The sequence below is a fragment of the Buteo buteo genome, chromosome 8 (assembly GCF_964188355.1).
Source record: "Buteo buteo chromosome 8, bButBut1.hap1.1, whole genome shotgun sequence".
NCBI classification, from domain to species: Eukaryota; Metazoa; Chordata; class Aves; order Accipitriformes; family Accipitridae; genus Buteo; species Buteo buteo.
This window is the reverse complement of record NC_134178.1, coordinates 38963000-38975678: the sequence shown is the minus strand read 5'-3', so window position 1 is coordinate 38975678 and position 12679 is coordinate 38963000. Positions and strand designations below refer to the sequence as shown.

Sequence of the window (12679 nt, the reverse complement as noted above, 5' to 3'; positions counted from 1 at the left end):
TTCAGTACAAAAGCACTTCTTCCTGTCATCTCACCTTGCTAAACTCTCTAGATTACTGCAACAGCAATAACTTGACTATTTTATCATCTAGTCTAGTATATGCTACCATATTACTAGACTATCTGAATGTGCGTAGCCTGGAATGAGAGGTGAGGCATACATGATGGGTGCTCTGGTACTGGGGCAATACTTCTCCAGGTACGCTTGCAAGCCCAGAGGAAGATTTTCATTTGGCGTGTTGGAATGTGAACAGCGTGCAGTTGTACTACTGCTGGAATACAGGAAAAGCCACAACAAGTTTGCGGGCAAGACTGTAAACTAGGAGGTGGTAGCAGGGAAGAAAGTAGAAGTAAAATTTAGTCAAGAATATTCTGATGGTCTGCACTACAGCCCTTTCATCTGACACGAAAGCAAAAAAGAATCGAAAGCAGTTTTGGCCTTCGAATAACCAAACAAGATAATTTTGATGCAAGATAGATAGGTCAGTCTTCATATATTCCCCCAAATGAAAATACCACAGCTATTAAAATCCTACCTTGGTACCTTGGTTTGCCTGAAGAATCAGTTTCTGATGTAGGACTTGAGCTGAAGACAGTTGCATCAACTGCGGGAAACACAGTTATAATTTAATTTGCAATAAATACGAAGTTTCAGTGTTAGAACTGCAGCATGTCACAGTTCATTTGGTATTTTAAATCACGGTAAAGCTCCTCCACGGTCGACCTTTGCTGCCAGATCTGTCTTTTCCTTTTAAGGACTCCATTTTGGCTGTGATGTGAAGTAAACCTCATACTTACCTGCTAGTATAAAGACAGCCATAATCAAAATGACACACTTCATGACTGCTGCTGGATTCAGTTCATACAATATATGCAAAATGCTCTTTAGACCTTTTAAAAAGGATCTTTTTGCACTTGAAGCTTGTTTCATGTTCACAGAATATATAGCACTATTATGTTTGCACATGAACTTCTCTAAAAATAGTGACAAGGAAACCATAAATTCTGTCTCCAGAGTGTACAATTTCCACAGAAATTGAAGGTAAATACACTGGTGAACAGAAATGCACTAAAGCAGTCAGGATTCATGACACCAGAGTTGTGTTAAGTTGCCACTATACTGAATAGAATCTTCTCTTAGATGCAAACACTACAACGGACCTCAACGGACAAAACACAATATATTCACAACAAGCATTTTTTAATGAATCTAGCATCCAGCTTGCTTTACTGAGCACTAAGGGTCACAGTGAGTTCATGGTCACTATAAGGAGACAAGAATTTCAGTATTACTATAAATTCAGGGAAATTACAAACAGCATCATTTATGACAATATACCTAGAGCTCCATATTTTGGCTCAAAAATTCTAAGCACACCCTCCTCTAAACCCATACCTGTATGCCACTTTGAGGAGATTTAGGTCTGAACTTGTAGTTAACTCCCAATTTTATAAAGGGCAAATTACCACCTAACCACTATATTTAGCCTATTACATTTTTTCTGTTTAAAGGGTGGCAGTTTGATCAGATAGCTAGGAGGATATCACAACCATGTTGAGCACTATCAGTCACTGTCAAATAATAATTTGAATTTATGTCCTTGCAAAAAGAAATGCTCAGGGAAAGAAGTGCCTTATCTACTCCCTTCACAGATTCAAAGTAGCCACTGAATAGTATTGAAAGCCTACTACGCACATATTGATTTCTAGAAAGATGGAAAGGCCGTCATGTTCTCATTTATCAGGGTGTCTAGCAGAAGACAACCAGATGAACTCAGTCAAGTTAGAAAAGTCACAAAGTGGCATAAAGGAAATCAGAATCACCCCAGACTAAATACTTCTTATATTAAATACACAATGCATCAATATAGTTTAGGGAAGGGAAGCAAAAGAAAAAAAAGGAAACCCTTATGTATAAAAAAAAAAGGAAAAAAAAAAAAGAAAAATAAAAAAAGAAAACAGAACTGTCTGTAATATGCTTACCATAATACTCTGGAGTTGCAAAAGCTGTTGGCGTCTTATATGACGTTCCTGTCCTCACAGGTGTTGTTGGTCCAGCGGGTTTAGCTATAGTGACAGAAGTAGGAACTTGTGGCAACAAGGCATTCACAATTTAAAAGAGTGAAACAGCTTTCTGATTTTCTAACAGAGCTCAGATTTGTGACAACTGCTTCATGAAACAAGTACTTTCATTTAAACTACGATATTCCCTCAAAATTTAATACAACAGCTTCCAGTTGGATTTAGGAAAGTTCCAAGTTGTCCTTATTGCCAATATAACCTACTCCTGAAACCAGTAAGAAAATTCTTTGCTACTTGGAGATTGTCTTGGAGGACTTCAGTCAGATAGAATATGACCTGGTTTAATGCACAGAACCATCCTACACAGACTGGTGAAAGGATGCAAAACGATCAGCACTGACATTTCTGTTTCTCAAATAAAAGAGCACCTTTCTTCATGAGTTGTAAGACAGAATAGCTGAAGTCAGCAACTGAAACTTGGATTCTTCCCTCAAATATAGGTAAGGTCCTTTCATTTCTACTCTCAATACAGCATATATATTAGCAAGGCTGGAGCTGGAACATGTATAATGATAAACACTGAGTCCTTAACTATGGTCTGCATTAAGAGTTTAACCACAGAACAGTACTGGAGCTTCTACTAAATGAAATTAAGATGCACTTCAAATGAAGGTAAGAAAAATGTAACCAAGTCCAACACTTTCAACATTTATAACACTACTTGACCTAAGGGAAAAAGCTTTCTTTCTGAACTGGTCTATTCTGTAGTAGGCACTATAAGTCTGGACAGAAACTGATTGATAGAGGCAATATTATCTCCCATAATTAAATAGCTATTTTAAAAATTATTTTAGATTATGTGACATTGCTTTTACTCCTCAGCTGTTATCACCTAATAAAGAGAACAGGTTTCTAAGAGGCAAACAATCCATGATAAAGGATGTCTTGATCACTTCCAAAATAGCTATAAAAGACAAGAACTACATTCACAAAACATGCAAATACTCCCAGATAACCACTGCATGACTGTCAAATCTCAACCCCCCAAAAGTCAAGAACTACATAATGTAGTTACCTTCTCTGCATATATGACACAGAAGAACAGAGTGACTGAAGGCAGAACTCTAGTGACCCAAGTTAAAAAAAAAAAACAAAAATCCCTACCTTCCATTAATTTCTTTAATAAAGTGGAAATTTATTAAGGTTCTCACTAGAGTCCAGTTTCACAAAAGTTCTGGAACTCTCTTGTTTCCTTTTTTCCCATTCAGGAGACTTTTAATATCTGCATAGAAATCTTCCCATAATACTCATCCACTGGATGAGTAAGAAAGATGCAAGTAAGGAATTAATCACAGTGTTAATGAGAAAGAGAAACAGGACAGAATTATGAAACGGAAAATCCAAGAAGAACATTGAGGCAAATTTTTCCTGTTAGTACTGTGAAACAGTCTCTCCAGGGAACCAGAAGAAACTCAATTATGATGTTTAAAACTAAGCTGGATAAAACACTAGGAAACACAGAAAAAGGAAAATCTGCTACTAGCCCTACAAGGAAGAATCAGATCATCTAACCAATTTATTCCATCTTGTATGCCTAGGAAGGTATGGTAACTACTGACTACCACATAACCTGGCCTCTGGTGTATGGAAAAAGGGTGAGCTTTCAGAACACTGGTAAATTAGTTAGACACTTAGTGGAGAAAATTAGCATAGACCCCCATTACAAGCAAAAGAAAATGTATCAGGTCAACGTTTTTTTATGCTACAGCTTAAGACTGACAATGTCTTACGTTCTGTTGTAGCTATTACTAAGGAAACACCACCAATCAACAGCAAGTACAGACACAACATTTTGATCTTGGCTCTGCTGTTGAGTAAATATTCAGCTTGTTTCATCCACCTTGGAGATTCTTGCTTCTAATCTGCTGCACAAGACACTAAAGAATTATTTAGGTCTTTAGTGCCTTAATAGCACACAAAGCCCCAAATGCAACAAACCAAAAAAAGACAACAGGAAATACAGCAAAGCCACGACTTTTTTATTACCAGTGAACTACACAGAGTAATATGAAGAGGGAAGCATTTCTCAAGATGCTAAGCACAATCAGATTACAGATTCTGACTACCTGGAATAATGTTAGCCTAAGGATTCTCATATAGAATCCACAGACAAAACATACATAAGGATACTGAATATCAGCTTCAGGATAAAATTAAAATAAAATGGGATATGTCAAAGCTTCTGTGTACTCTTACACTGATACTGAGAAGCAGAAATACTGTAGCACACGAATGAAGCTAAACTCTTTGCACGTGAGATAACTCAGCTTGCTCTACCTCCCAGTGCAGTTAGTTTTCTGGGTGCCTATTAGTTCATTATTTGCAGTGGTTAATGGATGTGCCATATATATAGGACAGAATTTCTTTAGAACTAACCAGCTGGGAGTACGCATTGAAGCGTAATATTCAATATCTCCCATCTGACATGCACATTAAGTAACTGCAAATACTATTAGTAGATATGAAATGTTTTTAAGGTTGATCTCCTTAGAAGATGACTTGCATTATGCTATTTTGCTTTCAGCTCCGTTACTATGGATGATTTTGACATAACTAGGTTAGGAAAACAAAAGGAAATCAGAGTTTATGTATGAAGACAAAAGACACAAAGCCTGTATGTTCCCGAAGACTAGTTTCTATAGATATCACAGATTAAAGAAAAAGAATCTATACTCTAAAATTCTCCTATACGCTGCTAGTCAGTTCAGTATTATCACATACATAATAAAATATTTATGTTGAAAAGGCTGAGATACCTGGACTTCCTGGTTTACCAGTCACGGTGTTCGGAGGCAGAGGTTTTCTTCGCATTTGTGTAGGCTTGACGGGAGGTATAGGAGGATGCTGAGGGCCAGGTGATGCAGTTACTGAATGACATTACAAGACAGTGTTATTAATTATTTAACCTCAAATTCCATAAAATCAGAAACTGATTACAAGTTATATTCTGACTTCTCAAACAATGTTGCATGTCTGATTTAGTATCAAAAGTGGAGAGGTGAGGTTAGGATCTGAAAGGAGTTGTATTTTCAACCTTAAATTCTTTGGGTAGTGTATGCCATGGAGTTTTAAACCAAGCTTACACTGAAAAAAATGTAGCTCCTTTGGGATTTTGTACAAGTGTTTCAGCTATTCATTTTCTGTGTAGTTACTCATTGCTGTCAACAGTAATTTTTTGGCAGCCAACAGGATACTTCTTCCCACAATAAACACCACATCAGTGTACTTGGAAACATCTTCAGTATCCTACTCACAATATTTCTGATCTTTTCTACCTTCTAACCGATAAAACTGATCACCCTCAACTTGAAGCAAAAGATGGAGCAAAAGAGAAATTATCATTAGGGACACTTTATCCTATGCCGTTCAAAAGTGAAAAATTAAAAAAGTCACTGTCACTTCATGCACTGACATGGCTTGAAGACAGTTATTGTGTTAGACACAGTTATTGTGTTATCGTGAAGCACCCAACTAGGTTGTTTCAATGTGCAGTTCCAGCCTTTATCTATTAAATTTATCTGGTAAGGTCCTTTGACAGTGAGGTCTGAAAGGAGAACCTAAGCCTCTTAATACATACTTACAAAACATTTTACTGTATTTTCCAGGCAATTATAAAGGATTTTATTATGCAAAGGAAAGGCAAAGATTTTTCTTCCACTATTCACCTTTGCACTTCTTTCCTTAAGAAAAAAAACCAGCAGATATGTGCAACACATTTATGTAACAAAAGACTTTTTGTATCTAACAGGAAAATCCTCAAGAGTAATATAATTGTTATAATGCTGCCAATGTCAACAAATACACAAGTTGCCTGATACTGAGTTACTGGCTACACAGAGTACCTCAGGCCCTACATATCAGACCTTAGTTTACCCTATAAATAGAGTGACTGTGGGCGAGAAGGGAGCAGATCCAAAGACTCATTTGAGAGAGCCTTTTTAAAAATACTTACAATATACAAACAGGAACACCTCCATCTTTCTCTGTTCCCTTTTCCTTTTGGACTTCTACAGTCACTTACAAAGCACATTTTTTTTTAAATCCCTCAGATCAAGATAGAAAATAATGCTCTATCTAATTTAGGAAGATGTAATGTTTCTGAAAATAGCATTTGTAGGTTTCATATTCATTCTTAATCCCCAGATGGAAATGAAAAAAATATGCCTAAAGACCTAAAAAAGGATAAAAAATTTTTGTATATATAAGTCATCATACTCTAGATACTACTACATGGTAGTATCCATGATTAGTTTTCCCCCTGTCCATATTTAGGGAATGGGATTGTCCGAGATATTTATGGGGTTAAAGCGTGCAAGTATTGACTCGTCAGTGGTTTCTATCCTATCTTCTGAAGAACACAACCGCCACAGTTACATGCAAGCCAAAACATCACATTCAGTGGACTATGTCACAGTTGAATCTACTGTACTGCACTCTGGAAAACCAAGAAACCCTACTTTTCCCCTCTACTACTTCCACAATGATTTGGATGATGGTCTATGATGCTACCAAATCTAATTAAGAATGTGTGCAGACTGAGCTTGTGAATTAGGACACACAATAGAACTCAGGGATTTTGTGATAGCGTAGGTTCTTGTGAGGACAGTGGCATGGTGAACTACTAGGATTTATTTAATCTCAGGGGTTCTTTGTGGACTGGGAATGTATTTCCTTGACTGTCACTCTTCATGAAAAAGGAGGGCATGCAGCCTCTTAGGACAGACTCTTAACACATGAAGCTTAATTATTGTGTGTTGTAACCTATCTTTTTCATTTCTCTTAAGTAGCATAAATGTAAATTTTTCAGTTAACACACACTTAAGTTTTCAGAAAAAGTAAATGTATTTAAAAGCAAAGTCAACTACTGGCTAAATTATAGCAATATCTCATTAATCAGCCTCACCTCTTTGCCTGCTAAGATCATGGAACAGATCCTCCTGGAAGCTATGTCAAGGCATATGGATGACAGGGAGGTGATTAGAGACAGCCAACATGGTTTCACAAGCGCAAATCGTGCCTGACTAATCTGGTGGCCTTCTACAATGGAGTGACTGTGTTGGTGGATAAGGGAAGAGCAACTGATGTCATCTATCTTGACTTCTGCCAGGCTTTTGACACAGTCCCATACAACATCCTTGTTGCTAAAGTGGAGAGATATGGGTTTGATGGATGGACTAATCAATGGAAAAGGATATAGGACTTGCTGTCAATGGCTCTATGTCCAAATGTAGATCAGTAACAAGTGGTGTCCCTCAGGAGTCTGTATTGGGACCACTAGTGTTCAATGTCTTTACTGATGATATAGACAGTGGGATTGAGTGCACCCTCAGCAAGTCTGCAGATGACACCGAGCTGAGTGATGCAGTTGATAAGCTTGAGGGAAAGGATGCTGTCAAGAGGGACCCTGACAGGCTGGAGAAATGGGCCAATGCAAACCTCATGAAGTTCAACAAGGCCAAGTGCAAGGTCCTGCACGGGGGTTGGTGCAATCACCAGCCTCAGTACAGGCTAGGTGACAGACAGATTCAGACCAACCCTACAGAGAAGGACTTGGGGATATTGGTATATGAAAAATTAGACATAAGCCAGCAATGTGTGCTTGCAGCCCAGAAAGCCAACCACATCTTGGGCTGTATCAAAAGAAGTGTGGCCAGCAGGTCAAGGAAGGCAATTCTCCTCCTCTACTCTGCTCTCATGAGACCTCACCTGGAATACTGCATGCAGTTCTGGGGTCTCCAGTATAAGAAAGACTTGTTAGAGAGGATCCAAAGGAGGGGCACAAAAATCATCAGAAGGCGGGAACATCTCTCCTATGAAGAAAGTCTGAGAGACTTAGGGTCGTTTAGCCTGGAGAAGAGAAGGCTCCAGGGAGACCTTATTGCAACATTCAGTACTTAAAGGGGGCTTATAAGAGAAATGGAGAGAGACTTTTACCATGGCCCGCAGGACAAGGGGGAATAGTTTTAAACTAAAAGAGGGTACATTTAGATTAGGTATAAGGAAGAAATTCTTCACTGTAAGGGTGGTAAGGCACTGGAACAGGTTGCCCGGAGAAGTTGTGGATGCCCGATCCCTGGAAACATTCAAGGTCAGGTTGGATGGGGCTTTGAGCAACCTGATCTAGTGGAAGGTGTCCCTGCCCACGGCAGAGGGGGTGGAACTATTTGATCTTTAAAGGTTCCTTCCAACCCAAACCATTCTAGGATTCTAAGATTCTATAATTCTGAATTTTGATATACATATTAAGGCCTCATGAAGAGAGCTGAGATCACAGAAGTATATAAGAAAATTACAAAACAGTAGTAGCCAATTTCACAACCATACCCAACTGTCTTTTATGACTACAGTTCAAGGTATTGGCTTACTTCAAAGCTCTAAAAGCTTAACTTTAAACATCTAATGTCATAAGATGAATAAAAGCAGATGTAGATGTTCCTTCAAATCTATGTGCATAAAAAAACTTCCAGTCTCTGCAAATCACAAGCTGGATTTACTTAAGTACACACCACTGCCTGACATTCAGTAACAAAAAATGCAGAGGGCCATCCTTGTTTTCAGTTTACAGCTGCATCTGGCTAATATTAATAGTATATCACACTGGACTTAATCGGCAAAGTACCAGCTTCAGACTGAATAAGCCTTAAAAAGATAACGCATCAGAACTCAGCTGTCAAGATAGGCTCTTGCCTTTGTGCAGTTAAATTAGGTGCAAAGGAAATTCAGCAGGGATTAGGAGGAAACAGCAGTTTATAAATTAGTTAGAGGCATATCTTTGTATCTGTGTTTTTAAATCTATTAACATGCTTTCAAAGGAAAACCTAACTAAAAAGAGCAGCTTCAGCCAAATAGTAAATCCAAGGGTAAAACCAAAAATTTTTTATTCTCAGTCAGTTTTTATGCCAGTAAAAAAGCACAGCTAAAACAAGCTCTATTCTTGGTTATGCTTATGAAACAAAGAAATTCTTCACATGTAAGGGTGTTTACACGTTTGGATGTATGTGTGCGTGTACACGTGGCATACAAACACACTCTATGCTACAACTTTTCAGTTGAAGCAGAAAATTTCTAAGAAGCTGACTAGAAGAAAGTGAAATACAAAAAGTCTATTTTTGCAGGCCTATTTGGGGAAGCTGTTTTTCAGTAAAAATATTTTGATTGTTTTGAAAATATGATTGTAAGACTTGAAAGAAAAGGGAAACTGACAAGCCTGCTATAGGACATGTAAAAAAACCTGTAACCTTATTTAGTCCACATCGTTATTTTGCTTCAAGCCTAACATTCTAATTTTCCCAACGATCCTAATATTCAACCAATCTTTCTCATAAATGGGAGGACAATTTGGTTATGCATTCACCTTATTCTCCCTTGCTATGCAGAAACTACCAGTATGAAAAAAAAATCAGTGCTTCCAGTATTGTGCCTGTTTGATCATAAGGATACAACACCGGTGGTGGTAATTTTTAATATATGGCATATATATATGTAGGGGGCCTACAAGAAAGCTGGAGAGGGACTTTTTACAAGGGCACATAGTGATAAGACAAGGGGAAATGGCTTTAAACTAAAAGAGGGTAGACTTAGATTAGATGTAAGGAAGAAGTTCTTTATTGTGAGGGTAGTGAGGCACTGGAACAGGTTGCCCAGAGAGGTTGTGGATGCCCCATCCCTGGAAGTGTTCAAGGCCAGGTTGGATGGGGCTTTGAGCAACCTGGTCTAGTGAAAGGTGTCCCTGCCCAGGGCAGTGGGGTTGGAACTAGATGATGTTTAAGGTCCCCTCCAGCCCAAACCATTCTGTGATTCTATTCTATACGTTAGTGACCAAGTAGTGACCATGAAATATTCTTATTTTTATCTTTTTTTTTTTTTGTAGCATTCTGAAGTCAAGAGAAGGTATATTCATGAGGATGACTAAGAATTATTTTCTCTTCTTAGTGGAGGTGCTTTTTGTGTAGGAAAGACAGTGTTTTTATTTTTCATAACGTTAAAATTTGCTATATTGTCTTCTTTTATTAACCTTACCAGAAATTGGCTTTTCCCAGGTATCACTGTATTCCAAAGGTTTTTCCACATCCACGCCACTTTGTCTGGAAATATCTTCAGGTGTATATACGTCATCTGTGAAACAAAAGAAATGAAATCAGTATCCACAGTGCAATACCAAGTCATGTAATATTTGTATATTGCATATGTTCAAACTCTAGCTAACAATAAGTGCAAAACTGGCATATATGGCCCACCTATGCTTTTACCAATAACTTAGTGGTATCTGTTATCTTCCTATTCAAGTAAGTAGAAAGTGGTTCTAGAGCCTGCAATTTAATTTTAAACATTCCTTGAACAAAGTATATTTGGAAAGAGAGAATTAAAAAGATTAAGAGATAACAGTGAGTTAAACCAAGATTGTATGTGGAAAGATGAGTACAGAGAACATTTCAGTTTTTCAGGATACAGAATAAAATGTCCATGGATTCTTGCAAAGGGCAAAGTTTTCCTTCTCCCCAAAATAAGATCTTCGGTTACCTCCATGTTGAATGGCTAGAACAAGCCTGAACCAAACATATACCGTATTTGGAGTACTGGAGGCAAAGTGTACATAAAATTCAGTTTGTATATAAAATAAAGTCCTACTTAAAAGTTATATAAACACATTTTTAAAAACCTGAAGTAAATGGTATTAAAAAGATCAACACAACTACTCCTGGTACACAACAACTGTTTCACATGCTGATATTTATAGGATAGCCAGACTGTTAAATTAAGATGCTTTTTATATTTACTTTATAAAAACTCTATACATGGTAAAGGGAGAAGATGCATTGCAATTTCATCATGTTTGTGGGAAAAAAAACCCAAACCAAACCACTCTTTCTCATGACATAAGAAAAAATCCCTGAAAGTTAATGTATTGAAAAAAAATACCTCAAAATTAAATCAATTATTGAATTCTAATCGTATTCCAACATGATCTAAATTTCTATGATGATCTAAAGATTTCATAGGTTTATAATCTGGTGCTCAGTTTGTTTTGAGATGAAACTAATATTTTAACAGCATGAAGCAGATAATTTTTCAATTATTTTACTATTTGGTCATTCTTGCTAGGCATACCTTAGGAATCCACAGTCCATAGTATAGACGCGTTAAATGATATACTTAAGATAAAAGTAATGAGACTTGTAGTGAGCTGGGAACAGGACACAGGTCACCTGGTTCCTATGACTAAAGTTTCTAAACACAACAGGTAGTCTTATACAACTGCAATTTGTCTTCAGGAAACTAAGGTGTTAATTAGATCTTCAGATATACAAAGCACCAGAGAGCTAATCAAAGTTTCACATGAATGGTGTTCAAGGAAGAAGAGGCATGAGAAGACCAGCACCAGCGTTAAAAAGAAAAATAATCTTGTACACCACAGGTCATAGTCAAGAGTATACTTAGTTTCTTTGCTTCATCTCACAATAAACACATCAACAAAATGTAGTAGCACATGGACTAAATCACACTAAACCACTCAAGTATCCATTACAAGTCTAATTTAGTTTTGCATCTTACAGTGTCTACAGAAAAGCCTACCTCTATTATGCTCCTTACAATCTAATTTAGAATCACAATCTTTTCTGAGTTATATCAGCTAGGCATGAACAAAATATTGTATACATTCTAGATGGAAGAAGTAATTTTTTTTTTTTTTTTTTATTCCAGAAACTTGCACTGCTGTTCTGCCATTAGTAAAGTACTAATGAAAAGTAAATCAAGGTTTCAGGGAGAAAGCTGATCAAACCACAACACTTCCCTGTTGACAAAATCTCCTTTTTTAATTTTTCAATGCAATTTAAAGTTACATAGAAGTTTGTTTGTGTTTTCACACAAGGTACCTGCACTATCATACAGCTTGCTGTATTTATCATATGATTTGCCTTATGCTAGTTAATGTAACTTGCTTATTACAACATTTCGACTTACCACATTCATCCAAACTTTTAACAGAACTGAGAATAGATGTATTACTTGAATGTGTGTTTGTGTCTTCTATTTTCCTGGAAATATTCATGGGGTCTGGAACACCTTAAAACTAACCACTGCACCTTTAATAGCAGGAATACCATTAGAAGGGTGGATCATTTTAAGGGAAGAACTGGAAAAAGTGCCCTTGGTAAAACAAACTGAAATACCCTAATACTTGAGTTCCTCTAGAACTTGGCTATAAACCCACAGTTTCAAAAATAAAAAGAAAATAGAACACAAAGTTAATGGCCATTATAATGAAAACCAACTATCTCTCTCTTTCACAAGGGAAACGGAAATGTTGCTCAAAGTTTATTTGCTGAAGGCTGTCTGGAAGATTAATAGATCAGAAGCAGTTTTTAAATGGTTAGGATTAAATAAAAGAAAATGAGTAAGAAATGTTACATACACTAAGACAAATACTCATAGAAAAGCAATCTCAAAACTAAATTCTAGAGAAAATGGCTAAAACATGGTAGAAAACAAAAATGAATGTTAGTCATGAGGAGGCAATCCTGCCTCTTTCCCACAGTCAGGCTTACCACCTGGCACTACAGCCAGCCAGGAGACTGAAAAGCCTGCCAGGAAACCAG

The 12679-nt window shown here is 37.1% G+C and overlaps 1 protein-coding gene across 32 annotated transcripts in view; it reads right to left on the bottom strand.

The window, feature by feature from the left end:
* The window catches only part of ABI3BP (ABI family member 3 binding protein), a 169335-nt gene that overhangs the window by 27125 nt on the left and 129531 nt on the right, over nt 1–12679 (bottom strand). For all 32 annotated transcript variants that reach the window (XM_075034192.1, XM_075034201.1, XM_075034204.1 and 29 more), the window contains 4 exons: nt 10101–10196; nt 4838–4948; nt 1983–2066; nt 536–604 (listed from right to left, as the gene is read on the bottom strand). In XM_075034192.1, the coding sequence (XP_074890293.1) occupies nt 536–604; nt 1983–2066; nt 4838–4948; nt 10101–10196 (360 nt within the window). The remainder of the gene's footprint in view (nt 1–535; nt 605–1982; nt 2067–4837; nt 4949–10100; nt 10197–12679) is intronic.